This window comes from Carcharhinus amblyrhynchos, chromosome 29 (assembly GCF_965287045.1).
Source record: "Carcharhinus amblyrhynchos chromosome 29, sCarAmb.v2.hapA, whole genome shotgun sequence".
NCBI classification, from domain to species: domain Eukaryota; kingdom Metazoa; phylum Chordata; class Chondrichthyes; order Carcharhiniformes; family Carcharhinidae; genus Carcharhinus; species Carcharhinus amblyrhynchos.
In genome coordinates, this window is record NC_137352.1 from 34,936,396 (window position 1) to 34,955,772 (window position 19,377).

Consider the following 19,377-nt stretch of genomic DNA (forward strand, 5'->3'; position numbering starts at 1 on the left):
TTTTGTTGTATTTTCATTATCTGCATTTTGAAGAGTTCCTTCTGAAGAAACAACAGCTAGAGTGTAGAGAAAGATCAGCTTAATATAAGGTAGGTCCATTCAAATGTCTGATGGCAGCAGGGAAGAAGCTGTTCTTGAGTCGGTTGGTATGTGATCTTAGACCTTTGTATCTTTTTCCCAAAGGAAGAAATTGGAAGAGAGAATGTCTGGGATGTGTGATTTGATTTGATTTATTATTGTCATATGTATTAATATACAGTGAAGAGTATTGTTTTTTTGCATGCTATACAGACAAGGTATATCGTTCATAGAGAAGGAAAGGAGAGAGTGCAGAATGTAATGTTACAATCATAGCTTGGGTGTAGAGAAAGATCAACTTAGTGTAAGGTGGGTCCATTCAAAAGTCTGATGGCAGCAGGGAATAAGCTGTTCTGAAGGACTTGTCTAATGAAGAGAGATTAAGCAGTTTAAGTCTATACTCCCTGGAGTTTAGAAGCATGAGAGAAGATCATATTGAAGTATATAAGGTGCTAAAGTGGATTGACTGGGTAGACATAGAATAGATGTTTCCCCTTGTTGGATATTCTAGAATGAGAGGCCATAGTTTAGGCTAAGTGGTGGCAGGGTGGTTGGCAGATGTGACTACTGCTCTGCTACAGGGTTCAGCTTTTGGGGACCCTCAACTTCTTACAATTTATATAAATGACTTAGATGCAGGGACTATGGTTGCAAAACTTGTTGACACAAAGATTAAAAGTGAATTGTGAAGAGGACATGAGGCTACAAAGGAACATAGGTTAAGTGGGAGGACAAAACTCTGGCAAATGGAGTATAATATGGGGAAATATGAAATTGTCCATTTTGGCAGGAAGAATAAAAGAGAAATAAAAAAGAAGCTTATTATCTAAATGGTGAGAGATTGCAAAGCTCTGAGGTGCAGAGGGACCTGGGCGTCCTGGCACACAAATCAAGTATACAGGTAATTCGACAAGCTATTAGAATGTTATTTGTTATGGGGGGAGTTGATTACAATTATGCTCCAGTTGTACAGGATACTAGTGAGATCACATTGGGAGTATTGTGTACAGTATTGGGCTCCTTATTTAAGGAAAGATGTGAATGCATTAGAAGCAGTTCAGGGGTTTACTATATATCAGGAATGGGTGGGGTTTCTTGTGAGGAAAGATTAGAGATGTTAGGTTTGTATCCATTAGAATTCAGAAGAGTAAAATCAAAATCTTTTACATCTTATTGACAGAGTGGATGTGGAGAGGGTGTTTTCTCTTGTTGAAGGATAGAGAAGTAGGGGTCACTGTTTAAAAATAAAGGGTCACTTATTTAAGAAGGTGATGAGAATTTTTTCCTATTGTGGATCATAAGTCTCTGGAACTCTCTTCCTTCAAAGGTAATGGAAACAGAGTCTTTGAATATTTTTAAGGCAGAGCCAGGTAGATTATTGGTTAACAAGAGGGCTGAAAAGTTATGGGGGCAGGAATATGGGATTCAAGTTTCAATCAGAGCAGCCAGAATCTTATTGAATGGAGAATCCAAATGTTCCTTCCTTCTCCAAATTTGTATGTTAATTTTGTTTTTGTATTAACGAATTCTAGTTTATAAAGATTGCTGGAATGATTCTTCCTGTAGCTCTCCACCTACCACCGTGCTGTCCCAGATGATTCTTTCTCATGGATACGCTGGCATCAGACTGCTGATTTTGGTTATGCTCCAAACCCAAAGATGAAGAGAACATTCATGGCAGTTGCAATGGATCTGGGTGATGAGAAATCTCCTTTTGGCACGTATGTAGCAAAGTTTCAAATGGGCATTTGCACTATATCTGGGTAACTCCAATTACATACATCTGGATTCATAACCAGCTGTGAAGGGCTGCACATACACTGAAGATTCATATTGCTCTGAAGTGATACTGGAGCAGGAGAGGGGAAGAAATCATCAGGCGATCACAGCAGCCAAAGTAGCAGTAATCATGAGGAACAGGTTTTGTAAGGTTACCTGAGCAGAAGAACTGAAATAAAGAAGCCACATGGCAATCTATCCTAAGATAAAGAAGTTGCTTTCAATAGTGTTACCATCCTCAAGACAGATCAGTCTGCTTTTACAACCAGGCACAAGCAGCACTAACTTGTGCACAGTAAGATCTCAAAAAGAGAATGAGTGAGTAAGGCACATCTGCCAGGAGCCCAAGAGAACATCTGTTCCTTTTTACTCTGCCATGAAATTTTTTACACCTATGCAAAGATGCAGACAGTGCCTTAGTTTAACATTACAACTGAAAATGCTACACCGTATACAATGACACGCAACCAACTATAGAAGAAAACCAGGTCAGTATGGAAGGCAGAGCAAAAGCAGGCATTTTAAAGCACAAGGGAAGATGGCAAGACTGATTGGCATTTATTTTAATGCAAGGAGTCTTACAGGTCAGGCAGATAAACTGAGAATGTTGATTAACACATGGGAGTATGATATTATTGCTATCACACAGACATGGTTGAGGAAGGGGCAGAGTACACAGCTCAGTATTCTGGGATAAGTTCAGTATTTTGGCAGATGACATGAAAGTTGGTGGTGTGGTGAGTCATTGCCTTAGATTACAGGACAATATAGACAAACTGGTCAGATGGACTGAACACTGGCAAATTAAATTTAACCTTGCAAAGAGTGAAGTGGTGCATTTTGGGAGGGCTAACTTGGCAAGGGAACAAACAATGAATGGTAGGAAGTTGGGAATTACAGAGGACCAGAGGGATCTTGGGGTGCATATCTAAAGATCCCTGAAGGCAGCAGGACAGGTAGATAAGGTGATTAATTTGGGATACTTGCCTTTATTAGACGAGGCATAGAATATAAGAGCTTGGAGGTTATGATGGAGCTGTGAAAAGAAGCTGGCTAGGCTGTGGTTGTTTTCCTTAGAGCAGAGAAGACTGAGGGAGACCTGATTGAGGTATACAAAATCCAGCAGAATGGTGAAGCTGGTTGGCTGTTGAGATGAAAATTTGTGGAGGAGCTGTTGTCAAGGAACAGTTAAACCCCAAATACTACTACAGTGTTTTCCTTCCTTCCTCTTTTCTCCTCTAACAAAAAAAAAGTCACTGTGATGACCACAAGCAAGGGAAAACTGAATCAACATTCTTTTAATTGTAAAATGGCAGTTAGGGTAGTGGTATGCTCCTCATGCCAGATGTGGGAATTCATGGAGCAATCTCGTCTCCCTGACAATTTTATCTGCAGGAAGTATGCATTGTTCAGTGGGAGCGACAGCTGGATGCACTGCGGAATAGACAGGGGGCAGAGTGTGATAGACATTAGCTACAGGGAGGTTGTCACACCACAGATTCAGTCAGGTAGATGGATGACTACTAGGAGATGCAGGCAGATAGTGCAGGAGTCTCCAGTGGCTATTCCCCTTCCAAACAGGTATACCATTTTGGATACTGTTGAAGAGGATAGCCTCTCAGGACAAAATACCAGTAGCAGCCAGGCCTATGGTGCCACACTTGGTTCTGCTGTAGAGCAGGGTCAGGCAAAGGTCAAGCGAACAGTAATAATGGAGGACTCGTTAGGGGCACAGACAGGCGTTTCTGTGGCTGCAATTGAGACTCTAGGACAGTGTGTTGCCTCCCTGGTGCCAGGGTCAAGGACGCCTCTGAGCGGTTGCAGGATATTCTTAGAGAGGGTGAATAGAGAGAAGTCGTTGTACACATTAGTGCCAACGACATAGGTAGGGAAAAGGATGAGGCCCTGCAGTGTGAATATAGAGAGTTAGGCAGGAGGCTAAAGTGCAGGACCGTGAAGGTAGTCATTTCAGGACTACTGTCAGTGCCAGGTGCTAGCGAAAGTAGGAATAGGAAGATTAGGCAGGTGAATGTATGGCTTGACAGCTGATGCAGAGGGGCAAAGATTTAGTTTTGTGGATCATTTTGATCTCTTCTGGGGCAGGTGTGACCTGTTCAAGAGAGATGGGTTACACCTGAACTGGAGGGGGACTGGTGGGGAGATTTGCTATAGACTGACAAATTTAGATAAATGCGAGGTGATGCATTTTGGTAGACTGAACCAGGGCAGGAATTATTCAATTAATGGTAGGGCACTGGGGAGAGTTACAGAACAAAGAGATCTAGGGGTACAGGTTCATAGCTCCTTGAAAGTGGACTCACAGGTGGACAGAGTGGTGAAGACGGCATTCAGCATGCTTGGTTTCATTGGTCAGAACATTGAATACAGGAGTTGGGACGTCTTGTTGAAGTTGTGCAAGACATTGGTTAAGGCCACACTTGGGATACTGTGTACAATTCTGGTCACCCTATTATAGAAATGATATTATTAAACTAGAAAGAGTGCAGAAAAAATTTACTAGGATGCTACCAGGACTTGATGGTTTGAGTTCTTAGGAGAAGCTGGATAGACTGGGGCTTTTTTCTCTGGAGTGCCGAGGGGTGATCTTACAGAGGTCTATAAAATAATGAGGGGCATAGATCAGCTACATAGTCAATATCTTTTCCCAAAGGTAAGGAAGCCTAAAATTAGAGGGCATAGGTTTAAGGTGAGATGGGAGAGATAGTGTCCAGAGGGGCAATTTTTTTATGCAGAGGGTGGTGAGTGTCTGGAACAAGCTGCAAGAGGTTAGTAGTGGAGGCAGGTACAATTTTGTCTTTTAAAAAGTATTTAGACACTTACATGGGTAAGATGAGTATAGAGAGATATGAGCCAAATGTGGGCAATTGGGATTAGCGAGGGGTTTAAAAAAAGAGTGGCATGGGTCCAAGGGGCCAGTTTCCATGCATTGACAGCTCTAGTGGATACCACTCAGGAGAGTTTAAACTAGTTTGGAAGGGAGATGGGACCCAAAGGGAGACAGGAGAGAAAGTTGAGGACAGCATGGAAGTTAAAAGGAGCATGCTAAATAGTATAGGCAGTGTCAGTAATCCTGGTCTCGACAGGTCAGGCAAGAGCAGGACAGACAGCAAGAGCAGGCTAGATTAAACTGCATTTATTGAATGCAAGAGGCCTGACGGGCAAGGCATGGATGGATACATGGGACTGGGATATTATAGCTATTACTGAAATATGGCTAAGGGAGGGACAGAACTGGCAGCTCATTGTTCAAGGGTACAGATGCAATAGGAAGGATAGAACAGGAGGTTAGAGAGAAGGCAGAGTTGCATTTTTGATTAGGGAGAACATTATAGCATTAGTGAGAGGGGATATTTCTGAGAGTGCACCCACTGAGTTTACATGGGTAGAACTGAGAAATAAGAAGGGGAAGATCATTTTGATAGGATTGTACTATAGGCCCCCAAATATTCAGCAGGAAGTTGAGGAGCAAATATGTAAGGCGATTACAGATAGCTGCAAGAAAAGTAGGGTGGTCATAGTGGGGACTTTAACTTTCCCAAAATTGACTGGAACAGCCATAGTATTAGCGGCTTGGATGGAGAGAAATCTGTTGAGTGTATTCAGGAGAAATTTCTCATTCAGTATGTTGATGGCCCATCTAGAAAGGGGGCAAAACTTGACCTCTTTGGAAATAAGGAAGGGCAGGTGACAGAAGTGTTAATGAGGAATCACTTTGGAACCAGTAACCATAATTCCATTAGATTTAAAATAGCTATGGAGAATGATAGGTCTGGCCCAGAAGTTAAAATTCTAAATTGGGGCAAGGTTAATTTTGATGGTATTAGGAACTTTTAAAAGTTGATTGGGGGAGGAGGGATGGGAAGAAGTCTGTTGGTAGGGCAAAGGAGCATCTGTTAAGTGGGAGGGTCTCAAAAATGTGTTAACCAAGGTTCAGGGTAAGCACATTTTTTTTAGAGTGAAAGGCAAGGCTAGTGGAAGTAGGGAATCCTGGATGACTGGGGATATTGAGGCCCTGGTCAAGAAGAAGAAGGAGGCACATCACATGCATAGGTAGCTAGTATCAAGTGGATAGACACTGTCAGAGTAGAGATAATAGAGAAATCGGGGGGCAAAAAGGGAACATGAGATTGCTTTGGCAGATAAGGTAAAGGAGAAACCAAATGGCTTCTACAAATACGTAAAGGGCAAAAGAGTAAGTAGGGAGAGAAAAGGGCTTCTTAAGGATCAACAAGGTCATCTATGTGTGCAGATCCACAAGAGATAGGTGAGATCCTAAATTAATATTTCTTATCAATATTTACTGTTGAGAAAGGTGTTAGGGAACTTGGGGAAATAAATAGTGATATTTTGAGAAGTGTACATATTACAGAGAAGGAGGTGCATCAAGTTAGATAAATCCCCAGGACCCTATGAAGAATATCCCAAGATGCTGTGGGAGGAAATTGTGGGTCCCTTAGCAGAGATATTTGAATCATCAACAGCAACAGGTGAGGTGCCTGAAGATTGTGGAGTGGCAAATGTTATGCCATTGTTTAAGATGGACTGGGACATTTTTTTCCCTGGAGCGTAAGAGGCTCCTTATAGAGGTCTACAAAATAATAAGGGGCATAGATAAGGTAGATAGTCAACATCTTTTTCCAATGGTAGGGGTGTCTAAAACTAGAGGGCATAGGTTTAAGGTAAGAGGGGAGAGATATAAAAGGGTCCAAAGGGATAAGATTGGTATAGAGCGATTATGGATCCAACACGGGCAATTGGGATTAGCTTAATAGTAAAAACTGGGTTGCATGGACAACTTGGGTCAAAGGATCTGTTTCCCGCTGTAAAACTCTATGAGGGACACTGATAGGATAGATAGGAAGAAACATTTCCCTTAGTAGAAGGGTCAGTAACTGGGAGGAATAATTTTAAGGAAAGGGTCAGATGATTTAGAAGGGATTTGAGGAAAAACATTTTCACCCAGAGGATGGTGGGGATCTGGAACTCTGTCTGAAAGTGTGGTAGAGATGGGAACCCTCAGAACGTTTAAGAAGCATTTAGGTGAGCACTCAAAACACCTTAATTTACAAGGCTATGAACCAAGTGCTGGAAAATAGGATTAGAATAGATAGGTGCTTGATGGCCAGCAGAGACATGATGGGCCAAATGGTCTCTTTCTGTGCTATAAAACTCCATAACTCCCTTAATGCTGCAGTAAATGTCAGCCTTGACTATATATTAAACATCTGAGTGGTCTGGAATCCAGGAGGCAATAACTTTGCAGAATCCGAGGGTTGCAGGATTGTGCAAATAAATATTTAATACTTTTCAGCATTCATCCTCGGTATAAACAAGACGTTGCATACAGATTGTACCTTGGTGCTCGAGCAGTGGCTTATGGAGAGACGGCAGTCGTTTTCCAGGGCCCATTTCCAAAGAGTCTTCAGCTCAAGAACAGTACAGAATTGATCATCACCTACACACAAGAGCTGACTGTGCTGGAGCTCAGTAAAAACATATTTGAGGTATGGCACACCTGCACTCAGCTTATAACAGCCAGACTACTCCAGACACACCTGTTTTATAATAAACCATGATATTACTGCAAAAAACAAGCTCTTAATTTTGCATCTTGAATAGTTTCCAAAGTTGGTGTGAGCTTCTCAGGCTGTCACCTGAATGTCCCTGAACAGGGGGAGCAGGCTCTTGTTGCTCCCTTTAATATTTCCAGTTTGGGTAAATGATTTATAGTCAGGAAAGTGTGTCCCTGAGTCCTCAAAATGAGGGATGAGGTTGAACGTAGAAAAAGAAACCTGCTGATTGCCTTACTCAGCACGAATCAGTACTTCCCCATTTTGAACATCAGTTGGAAGGAGCAGTGATGATCGCAAGGGCACAGAATGCAGTCTGGGTGGGAATATCAATGCCTGTCTCCAAATGTGGTAGAGTAGCACCATTACTGACTGAACTAGCTTAGTGCTAAAGGACACATTTGCCAGACTTGGCTGGGGGCAGCGAGAGAACCAGTAAGAGGGAAAAACCTACTTTAACCTCATTTTCACCAAATTAGATTCACTTGTCTGTCATTATTGATAGGAGTGACCACCACACAGTCCTTTGGAGATGAAGTCCTATCTTCACACTAAACACACCCTCCGTTGTGTGATGTGGCACTACCATTGTGGTGAATGGGTTAAATTCAAATAGATCAAGCAACTCAAAGTTGAGTTTCCATGAGGCATTGTGGGCCATCAGCAACAATAGAACTGTATTCCACCATGATGGCCAGGCATATTCCTCACTCTACCATTACCATCAAGCCAGGGACCAAACCTAATTCAGTAAGGGATGGGAAAGCATGCTCAAGCAACCTAAAAATGAGTGAAGCAACAATGGAATGACATGCGTAATAAAGAGCAGATGCAGCATGCAGTAGAGCTAAATATTCCCGAGCCCAATGGATCAGATCCGCGATCCATCTCTGCCACATCCTGTAGTGAATGATGGTGATCAACTAATTGGAGGAGAAGGCTCCACAAATCAAGATTGTCCATCCCCATTCCTAATAATGAATTTGCACAGCCATTTGAGAAAGCCATTTACCAAACTTCGCTGCATTCCGGGGAAGTGCCGGAAGATTGGAAAACAGCTAATGTTGCGCCGCTGTTTAAAAAAGGTAGTAGGCAAAAGGCAGGGAATTATAGGCCGATTAGTTTAACTTCTGTTGTTGGAAAAATGCTTGAATCCGTCATCAAAGAAGAAATAGCGAGGCACCTGGAAAGGAATGGTTTGATAGACAGACGCAGCACAGATTCGTTAAGGGGAAGTCGTGTTTGACGAATTTATTGGATTTCTACGAGGATGTGACTAGTGCGGTAGACAGAGGGGAACCGGTGGATGTGGTGTTTCTTGATTTTCAAAAGGCGTTTGATAAGGTGCCACACAAACGGTTGCTTCAGAAGGTTAGGGAGCATGGAGTTGGGGGTAAGGTGTTAGCGTGGATAGAGGATTGGTTGCCTAATAGGAGGCAGAGAGTTAGTGTCAATGGGTGCTATTCTGATTGGCGGTTGGTGACTAGTGGGATGCCGCAGGGATCGGTGCAGGGGCCTCAGCTATTTACCATTTATATAGATGATCTGGAGGAGGGGGCTGAGTGTAGGGTGACGAAATTTGCTGATGACACAAAGATGAGTGGAAAAGCAAATTGTGCGGAGGGTGTGGAAAGTCTGCAGAGGGATCTGGAAAGGCTGAGCGAGTGGGCGAGGACATAAGAACATAAGAAATAGGAGCAGGAGTAGGCCATCTAGCCCTTCGAGCCTGCCCCGCCATTCAATAAGATCATGGCTGATCTGTCGTGGCTCAGTTCCACATTCCCGCCCTCTCCCCATAACCCTTAATCCCCTCTCTTATCAAAAACCCATCAACCCGCGTCTTAAAAATATTTAGCGAGGCAGCCCTCCACCACTTCAACGGGCAGAGAATTCTAGAGATTCACCACCCTTTGAGTGAAGAAGTTTCTCCTCAACTCCGTTCTAAACCGCCCCCCTTTATCTTGAGGCTGTGCCCCCTAGTCCTACTGTCCTTTCTGAGCGGGAAGAGTCTCTCCACCTCTATACTATCCATCCCATTCATCATCTTATATGTCTCAATGAGATCTCCCCTCATTCTTCTAAATTCTTACAAGTACAAGCCTAGTTTATTCAGCCTCTCCTCATAGCTCAACCCCCTCAACTCCGGTATCAGCCTAGTAAATCTCCTCTGCACTCCCTCCAAGGCCAAAATATCCTTGCGTAAGTGTGGCGACCAAAACTGCACACAGTACTCCAGCTGCGGCCTCACCAATGCCCTATACAGCTGCAGCAAGACCTCCCTACTTTTATATTCAATCCCCCTCGCTATGAAGGCCAGCATCCCATTAGCCTTCCTGACCACCTGCTGCACCTGCAGGCTGGGTTTTTGCGACTCATGCACAAGGACCCCGAGGTCCCTCTGCACCGTCGCCTGCTGCAGTTTTTCGCCACGTAAGTAATAGTCCTTCCTACCATCCTGGCAGATGGAGTACAATGTTAGGAAGTGTGAGGTTATCCACTTTGGCAGGAATAATAGTAGGAGGGATTACTATTTAAAGGGCGAAAAGCTGCAGCATGCTCCTATTTCTTATGTTCTTATGAGCCAGGATGGTGTAGGACTGCAATCATATGTGGACTGCAATCATATGTAGACTGCAGACTGAAAGACATCTACGTCCTCAAGTTCTCCTGCAGCTGTCAGTTTTGTCTGATCAGTGGTCAGTTAGTGCAATACTGAGCACATTTTAGAACATAGAAAAACTACAGCACAAACAGGCCCTTCGGCCCACAAGTTGCGCCGATGATATCCCTACCTACTAGGCTTACCTATAACCCTCAATCCTATTAAGTCCCATATACTCACCCAGAAGGCTCTTAAAAAACCCTAACGAATTTGCCTCCACCACCACCAATGGCAGCCGATTCCACACACCCATCACCCTCTGAATGAAAAACTTACCCCTGACATTTCCTCTGTACCTACTCCCCAGCACCTTAAACCTGTGTCCTCTCGTAGCAACTATTTCAGCCCTGGGAAAAAGCCTCTGAGAATCCACCCGATCTACACTTCTCAACATCTTTTACACCTCTATCAGATCACCTCTCATTCTTCGTCTTTCCAAGGAGAAAAGACCGAGCACCCTCAACCTATCCTCATAAGGCATGCCACCCAATCCAGGCAACATCCTTGTAAGTCTCCTCTGCACCCTTTCAATAGCTTTCACATCCCTCCTGTAATGAGGTGACCAGAACTGAGCACAGTACTCCAAGTAGGGTCTGACTAGGGTCTTATAAAGCTGCAGCATTATCTCCCGACTCCTAAACTTAATCTCTCTATTGATGAAGGCCAGTACACCATACGCCTTCTTAACCACATCCTCTACCTGTGAGGCCGATTTAAGAGTCCTATGGACCCGGACCCCAAGGCCCTTCTAATCCTCTACATTGCTAAGAGTCTTACCCTTGATACTATAGTCCTTCATCCCATTTGACCTGTCAAAATGGACCACTACACACTTGTTGGAGTTGAAGTCCATCTGCCCAGCCTTGCATCCTATGTATGTCACGCTGCAACTTCTAACATCTCTCCAAACTATCCACAACACGACCAACCTTTGTGTCATCAGCAAATTTACCAACCCATCCCTCCACTTCCTCATCCAGGTCATTTATGAAAATCACAAACAGCAAGGGTCCCGGAACTAGGGACCCTGGGGCACTCCTCTGGTGACTGACGTCCATGCAGAAAAAGACCCATCTACAACCACTTCGCCTTCTGCGAGCAAGCCAGTTCTGGATCCACAAGGCACAGCCCCTTGGATCCGATGCCCTCTCACTTTCTGAAGAAGTCTTGCATGGGGGATCTTATCGAACGCCTTGCTGCAGTCCATATAAACCACAACTGCTGCTCCTCCTTCATCAATGTGTTTAGTCACATGTTCAAAGAACTCAACCAGGCTCATAAGGCACCACCTGCCTTTGACAAAGCCGTGCTGACTACTTTGTACAAAACAAAACTCATTGCTTGCGGAATGCGGAGTTTTCAATAATATTAATGGACAGACTTATTTATTCTTGATAATTACAGTGACAAAACATGAAATGTGATGTAGTCAATGACCCATGGATATGCTCTGCCCACTTGTGCAGGGTAAACAGTGCAGAGTGGGGGAAAGGCAAATTGTGCGGAGGGTGTGGAGAGTCTGCAGAAGGATCTAGATAGGTTGGGCGAATGGGCCAGGAAATGGCAAATGGAATTTAATGTTGGCAAGTGTGAGGTGGTCCACTTTGGTAGGAAGAATGGTAGGAAGGACTATTACTTGCGTGGCGAAAAACTGCAGCAGGCGACGGTGCAGAGGGACCTCGGGGTCCTTGTGCATGAGTCGCAAAAACCCAGCTTGCAGGTGCAGCAGGTGGTCAGGAAGGCGAATGGGATGCTGGCCTTCATAGCGAGGGGGATTGAATATAAAAGTAGGGAGGTCTTGCTGCAGCTGTATAGGGCATTGGTGAGGCCGCAGCTGGAGTACTGTGTGCAGTTTTGGGCGCCGCACCTGCGCAAGGATATTTTGGCCCTGGAGGGAGTGCAGAGGAGGTTTACTAGGCTGATACCAGAGTTGAGGGGATTGAGCTATGAGGAGAGGCTGAATAAACTAGGCTTGTACTCGTTAGAGTTTAGAAGAATGAGGGGAGATCTCATTGAGACGTATAAGATGATGAATGGGATGGATAGGATAGAGGTGGAGAGACTCTTCCCGCTCAAAAAAGACAGTAGGACTAGGGGGCACAGCCTCAAGATAAAGGGGAGGCGGTTTAGAACGGAGTTGAGGAGGAACTTCTTCACTCAAAGGGTGGTGAATCTCTGGAATTCTCTGCCCGTTGAAGTGGTGGAGGCTGCCTCGCTAAATATTTTTAAGAAGCGGGTTGATGGGTTCTTGATAAGAGAGGGGATTAAGGGTTATGGGGAGAGGGCGGGAAAGTGGAACTGAGCCACAACAGATCAGCCATGATCTTATTGAATGGCGGGGCAGGCTCGAAGGGCTAGATGGCCTACTCCTGCTCCTATTTCTTATGTTCTTATGTAAATAGATATTTGTTGCAGAGAAGGAAGATATTCATCATAGTCACACCATCATGAGCCAGTATTCTACTGAGACAGATTTATTTGAAGATCAAGCAACCTAGATAATCATACTATTGTTCATGGTGGAACGAGGATATTCCCAGCCGCTGCCCATCACAGAATCTACTCTAAATGCCTGATTAGGGCCTGCAAATAAAATACTGCATTTGTACAAGATTCATGATTCCAAGTGACTGTATATAGATAATCTATAATAGATAATGAAGGGGCTTGCTTTGCTCATTTAAAAAAAGTAAATTTCTTAATCCAAGATACATAGAGAGTTGATATTTTTATAGTCCAAGGTGAGGTGAAATAAATAAATGTTCCTGAGGAAGGTGAGAATTATTACCCCACTCCAAGTGCCACTGTCTAGACAATGCCATTATCTTGTTGCAGTACAAGGAGATCTGTGACAAATGTAAATGAACAAGTGTAGTGGAGAAAGTCGTTGCTGATTAGCAGTTGGGATGCTCGCATTAATGCATCATCAATGACAGGATATTTATATTTTTCTCTCTATAGATGTGTTGCTGCACCAAATGGAATTTGTCCAGCTGTAACTGGCTCTCTGCCCCCATTATTGACCACTCCATCAACACACTGTCTTTATCTCTAAACAAGTGTCACCAGAGGATGACTGCTATTCGCTATGCGTGGACGGAATGGCCATGTGGCTTGAAGAAGTGTCCCTTGTACAGTAAAGGCTATAAGTTACCTGCTCCATCATTCATGATACAAACAGCCCACAATGGACCATTCTGAATATCATCTATCAAATTATTACTGTAAAATGTTAACTGTATCAACTGTGAGATCAGAAAAGATTTTACAGAAATAACAAGACTATTTATGCTACTTAAAATTTCACACTAGATCATTGTGCCTCCCTTGCCCCTTTAATAATAATTATTGCTGTTGGTTATTTTCATTTATATGACCAACTTTAGCACTGGTCCAGGATTCCTTCCACTGGGATACTTTGGATAATTGATGTACAGGGTCTGGAAGACTTGTACAAGTACTGTGAATCCAAGTTCTCATTCGTATTCCCTATAGATTCTTCGGCGAGTTGCAAAAAACTAACAGATTTTCTACTTAGCTTTTTCAGACGTTCCAAGTAAATATGACTGTATACAACCTGGAAATTAACTTCTCTTCATGATATTAGTAATTCAAAATGAATAATAAACCTGTATAGATAGATAGGTTTAATCTACTCAGGGATCTAACAATATTAGGGCATGAACATTTTTATCAACCACATGTACTTTTAGTATCTTAATTAACAATTAATTTGAACCACTTGCAGAGAACCGATTAGCATCCAAACTTCAGATATTCTTCAGATATCTATGGGATAATATTGAGTGGATCAAAGGCTTTGATGGTCAACAGGAAAGTATCTGCAGACAGAGCCCAGACTTCAGGCTGGAGTTCAAAGTGAGGTCAGTCTACCAATTCGTTAGCTATCAGGTGAAATATGTTCTATGTTCTTTTACTAATACTGTCAGAGTGACAGGTTTAACACTGCAAGCTACCTGCTGTCTTTGCAAGTTTAACTATAAAATTAACCCAGTGAGGGAAGAAGTAAAATTTTGGGCATCAAAACTGCTACTATTGTACTGTTAGAATCAAGCTTCATGATGTTGTTTGAGGATATTCTTAAGAACAGTACACATTCCGTTTGAATTTTCCACTTTTTGCATGTTTCCCTGCCCGCATAACTGAGTAAGAAGTCTCACAACACCAAGTTAAAGCCCAACAGGTTTATTTGGTAGCACAAGCTTTTGGAGCACTGCCTCTTCATCAGGTGAGTGGGAGTTGTGTTCACAAACAGGACATATAAAGACACAAACTCAATTTACAAGACAGTGGTTGGAATGCAAGTCTTTTCAGGTAATCAAGTCTTAAAGGTACAGACAGTGTGAGTGGAGAGAGGGTTAAGCGCAGGTCAAAGAGATGTGTATTGTCTCTAGCCAAGACATTTAGTGAGAATTTGCAGCCCAGAAAAGTCTTAGGGGTTACAGATAGTGTGACATGAGCCCAAGATCCCGGTTGAGGCTGTCCTCATGTGTGGAACTTGGCCATCAGTTTCTGCTCAGCAATTCTGATTGTCAAGCGGTGTTCATTCATCCGTTACCATAGTATCTGTATGGTCTCCCCAGTGTACCATGCCTCGGAACATCGTTTCCTGCAGCGTATCAGTAAGACAACGTTGTCGAGTTGCAAGAGTATGTACTATGTATCTGGTGAGTGGTGTTCGATCTGGCATGTCTTGCAGAGGTTGCTGTGGCAGGGTTGTGTGATACCATGGTCACTATTCTGAAGGCTAGGTAGTTTGCTGCGGACAATGGTTTGTTTGAGGTTGTACGGTTGTTTGAAGGCAAGAAGTGGGGGTGTGGGAACGACCTTGGTGAGATGTTCATTTTCATCGATGATGTGTTGAAGGCTCCAGAGAAGATGATGTAGCTCCTCCGCTCCAGGGAAGTACTGGATGATGAAGGTTACGCCATCCGCCATGTGGCATGTTTATCTTCTAAGGAGATCGGTGCAGTTTATCGCTGTGGCGCATCAGAACTGTCAATCGATGAGTCAAGCACCACATCCTGTTCTTACGAGGGCATCTTTCAGCATGAGTAGGTGTCTATTGCAATCCTGCTCATCTGAGCAGATCCTGTGTATGTGGAGGGCTTGTCCATAGGGGATGGCTTCTTTAACGTGTTTAGGATGAAAGCTGGAGAAGTGGAGCATCGTGAGGTTATCCATGGGCATGTGGAACAATGAAATGCTGAGGTGACTGTCCTTGATGGAGATGCATGTGTCCAAGAATGCAACCACTTCTTGCCTTCAACAACCGCACAACCTCAAACTACCCAGCCTTCAGGAGAACAGTGACCACAACACCACACAACCCTGCCACAGCAACCTCTGCAAGATATGCCAGATCATTGACACAGATGCCATCATCTCACGTGAGAACACCATCCATCAGGTACACGGTACATACTCTTGTGACTCGGCCAATGTTGTCTACAAAATACGCTGCAGGAAAGGATGTCCCGAGGTATGATGTGTTAGAACTTTTGAATTCTATCAAGATAGATAAGTCACCGGGACCAGATGGGATGTACTCCAGGTTACTGTGGGAGGTGAGGGAGGTGATTGCAGAGCCCCTGGCGATGATCTTTGCGTCGTCAATGGAGACGGGAGAGGTTCCGGAAGATTGGAGGATTGCGGATGTGGTTCCTATTTTCAAGAAAGGGAACAGAGATAGCCCGGGAAATTACCGACCGGTGAGTCTGACCTCAGTGGTTGGTAAGCTGATGAAGAGGCTTCTGAGGGACAAGATTTACGAGCATTTGGAGAAGTTTGACATGATCAGAAATAGTCAGCATGGATTTGTCAAGGGCAGGTCGTGCCTTACGAGCCTAGTTGAGTTCTTCGAAAATGTGACTGAACACATTGACGAAGGAAGTGCAGTGGACGTGGTGTACATGGACTTCAGCAAGGCGTTTGATAAGGTCCCCCATGCAAGACTTCTTGAGAAGGTGAGAGGGCATGGGATCCAAGGGGCTTTGGCCTTGTGGATCCAGAACTGGCTTGCCTGCAGAAGGCAGAGAGTGGTTGTGGATGGGTCTTTTTCTGCATAGAGATCAATCACCAGTGGAGTGCCCCAGGGATCTGTTCTAGGAACCTTGCTGTTTGTCATTTTCATAAATGACCTAGATGAGGAAGTGGAGGGATGGGTTAGTAAGTTCGCTGATGACACGAAGGTCGGTGGTGTTGTGGATGGTCTGGAAGGATATCAGAAGTTGCAGCAGGACATAGATAGGATGCAGGTCTGGGCGGAGAAGTGGCAGATGGACTTCAACGCGGATAAATGTGTAGTCGTCCATTTTGGCAGGACCAATGGGATGAACGAGTACACTATCAAGGGCAGGAGTCTTAGTAGTGTTGAAGAGCAGAAGGATCTTGGGGTCCGGATCCACAGGACTCTTAAATCGGCCTCGCAGGTGGAGGATGTGGTCAAGAAGGCGTATGGTGTACTGGCCTTCATTAATCGAGGGATTGAGTTTAGGAATCAGGAGGTAATGCTGCAACTTTCTAAGACCCTTGTCAGGCCTCACTTGGAGTACTGTGCGCAGTTCTGGTCGCCTCACTATAGGAAGGACGTAGAAGCTATTGAAAGGGCACAGAGGAGATTTACAAGGATGTTGCCTGGACTGGGAGGCATGCCTAATGAAGTTAGGTTGAGGGAGTTGGGACTCTTCTCCCTGGAGAGACGAAGGTTGAGAGGCGACCTGATAGAAGTTTATAAAATGTTGAGAGGAATAGATAGGGTGGATTCTCAGAGGCTATTTCCCCGGGTTGAAATGGTCGCTACGAGAGGACACAGATTTAAGGTGCGGGGAGGCAAGTACAGAAGTGATGTTAGGGGTAAGTTTTTCACTCAGAGGGTGGTGAGTGAATGGAATCGGCTGCCGTCAGTGGTGGTGGAGGCGAACTCACTGGGGTCTTTTAAAAGACTTCTGGATGAGTATATGGGATTTAATGGGATTGGGGGTTATAGATAGGTCTATGGATTGGTAGGTGTTGATGTGATCGGCGCAACTCGTGGGCCGAAGGGCCTGTTTGTGCTGTAGTGTTCTATGTTCTATGATACATCGAGGAGACCACGCAGACGCTACAACTATAGATGAATGAACACTGTTCAACAATCACCAGGCAGAAGTGTTCTCTTCCTGTTGAGGAACACTTCAGCAGTCACGGGCATTCAGCCTTTGATCTTCGGGTAAGTGTTCTCCAAGGCAGCCTTCATGACAACGCAGAATCGCTGAGGAGAAACTGATAGCCAAGTTCTGCACACATGAGGACAGCCTCAACCGGGATCTTGTGTTCATGTCACACTGTCTGTAACCCCACAATTTGCCTGGGCTTTAAAATCTCACTAACTGTCCTGGGTGGAGACAATACACACTTCCTTCACTTGTGCTTAACCCTCTCTCCACTCACATTGTCTGTACCTTTAAGACTTGATTACCTGTAAAGACTTGCATTCCAACCATTATCTTGTAAATTGAGTTTGTGTCTATATGTGCCCTGTTTGTGAACTCAACTCCCACTTACCTGATGAAGGGGCAGTGCTCCAAGAACTTGTGCTACCAAATAAACCTGTTGGACTTCAGGAAGTCTCACAACACCAGGTTACTGTGCTTACCCCAGTCCAATGCTGGCATCTCCACATCATGCATGACTGAGTACAGACAAGTTGGGCTTGATCTTAAAAACTGGCACTAATACTTCAAAATGGAAGACACAGGAAAAATAATTATACCTATTGAGGATTTGTAGCGTCATGAACAGATTGAACTTTTTAATTATTTATGATTAGAGAATATTCTGACTAGATTATTCACAACTCAGAAGCAATGCATAAGTGGATGCAGCAAGACTGGGCCAATATTTAACTCAGGACTGATACTTGACAAGTAACATTCACACCACACAAGGAGTGTCTTACAATATTAAAGAATCTAACCTTCTCCCCTTCACATTCAATTGCATTATTGTTAGTTACCAAATACCTCACTGCATGAACCATCAACATCTGGGGAGGCCACCAAATTAATTAGACTGACCATAAATAATACAGTTGCATGAGCAGGTCAGAGGCTTGAAATTTTGGTTAGCACACCTCCTGACTCTCCAAAGTCTTTCCACGGCCTATCTGACACAAGTAGGGAGTGTGATGTTATACTTCCCACCTGTGCTGCACCATCCAGGACAAAGCAGTCTGCTTGATTCATATCCCATTCAGCACTTTAAACATTCATTAAAGGTGCACCATAGCTGCATTGTGTAACATCTACAAGATGTACTTCAACAGCTCACCAAGGCACCTTTGACAGTGCCTTCTGACAATGAGATCTCTGCCACCTAGAAAGATGAAGGCAGGAATTACATAGGAATACCTCGGCTTGTCACAGACCTCCAGTTAGAGAAGTACCCTTCCACTGCTACAGTCTGCTTTCTATGCCGAAGCCCGTTTGATATCCATTTTACCAGCACACCACGGATCCTATGTGACTTCACCTTTTGTATCAGCCTGCCATGAAGAACCTTCACAAGGGCTTTACTAAAGCTCGCATACACAACATCCAGTGCCCTGCCCTGCCCTGGTCAATTTTTCTTGTCACTTCCTCAAAGAAATCAATTGTTTGTGAGACACAACCTCTCCTTCACAAAGCTATGCTGCCTATTGCTATTCTCTTCCAGATGTGAGTACATTCTGTCCCTAAGAAACTTGTCCAACAATTTCCCCTGATTACCACTGAGATAAGGCTCACAGATCTGTAATTGGAGTTCCATTGATATAGCATCTTTCACCACTGCAGACAGTGTTTACAACCAGGTACTTTTTAAATGTAGTCACTGGTGTAATGTAGGAAAAGATGAGTAGGCCTGGGTGGTTACAATTTAGTTGAACTTGATCATTTTCATTGTATGCACTATAACAAGTTATAAGGTCAAGGAGGCCATTTTGATACTAATATAGAGCCAGAGAAGCCTTTAGTGTTCTGTATTTTGTATTAAACAATGTAGAATCACAGAATCCCTACAGCGCAGAAGGAGGCAATTCGGCCCATCGTGTCTGCACCAAGCACAATCCCACCCAAGCCCTATTCCTGTAACATCACATATTTACCTTGCTAATCCTCTGACACTAAGGGTCAATTTAGCTCGGCCAATCAACCGAACCTGCACATCTTTGGACTGTGGGAGAAAACCAGAGCACTGGAGAAAACCAACGCAGACACGGCAAGCACA

The 19,377-nt window shown here is 44.0% G+C and overlaps 1 protein-coding gene across 3 annotated transcripts in view; it reads left to right on the forward strand.

Moving 5' to 3' along the window:
• The window catches only part of siae (sialic acid acetylesterase), a 110,932-nt gene that overhangs the window by 75,249 nt on the left and 16,306 nt on the right, over window positions 1-19,377 (forward strand). For 2 of the 3 annotated variants that reach the window (XR_013889643.1, XR_013889642.1), the window contains exons 8-10: window positions 1,645-1,799; window positions 7,190-7,382; window positions 13,072-13,994. Coding sequence is in view for 1 of the 3 variants with exons in the window: in XM_080214699.1 (XP_080070825.1) it covers window positions 1,645-1,799; window positions 7,190-7,382; window positions 13,072-13,311 (588 nt within the window). In the remaining 2 variants the exon portion in view is untranslated. Of the gene's footprint in view, window positions 1-1,644; window positions 1,800-7,189; window positions 7,383-13,071; window positions 14,359-19,377 lie in introns of those variants that run through there. The other variant, XM_080214699.1, reaches the window with a different exon arrangement.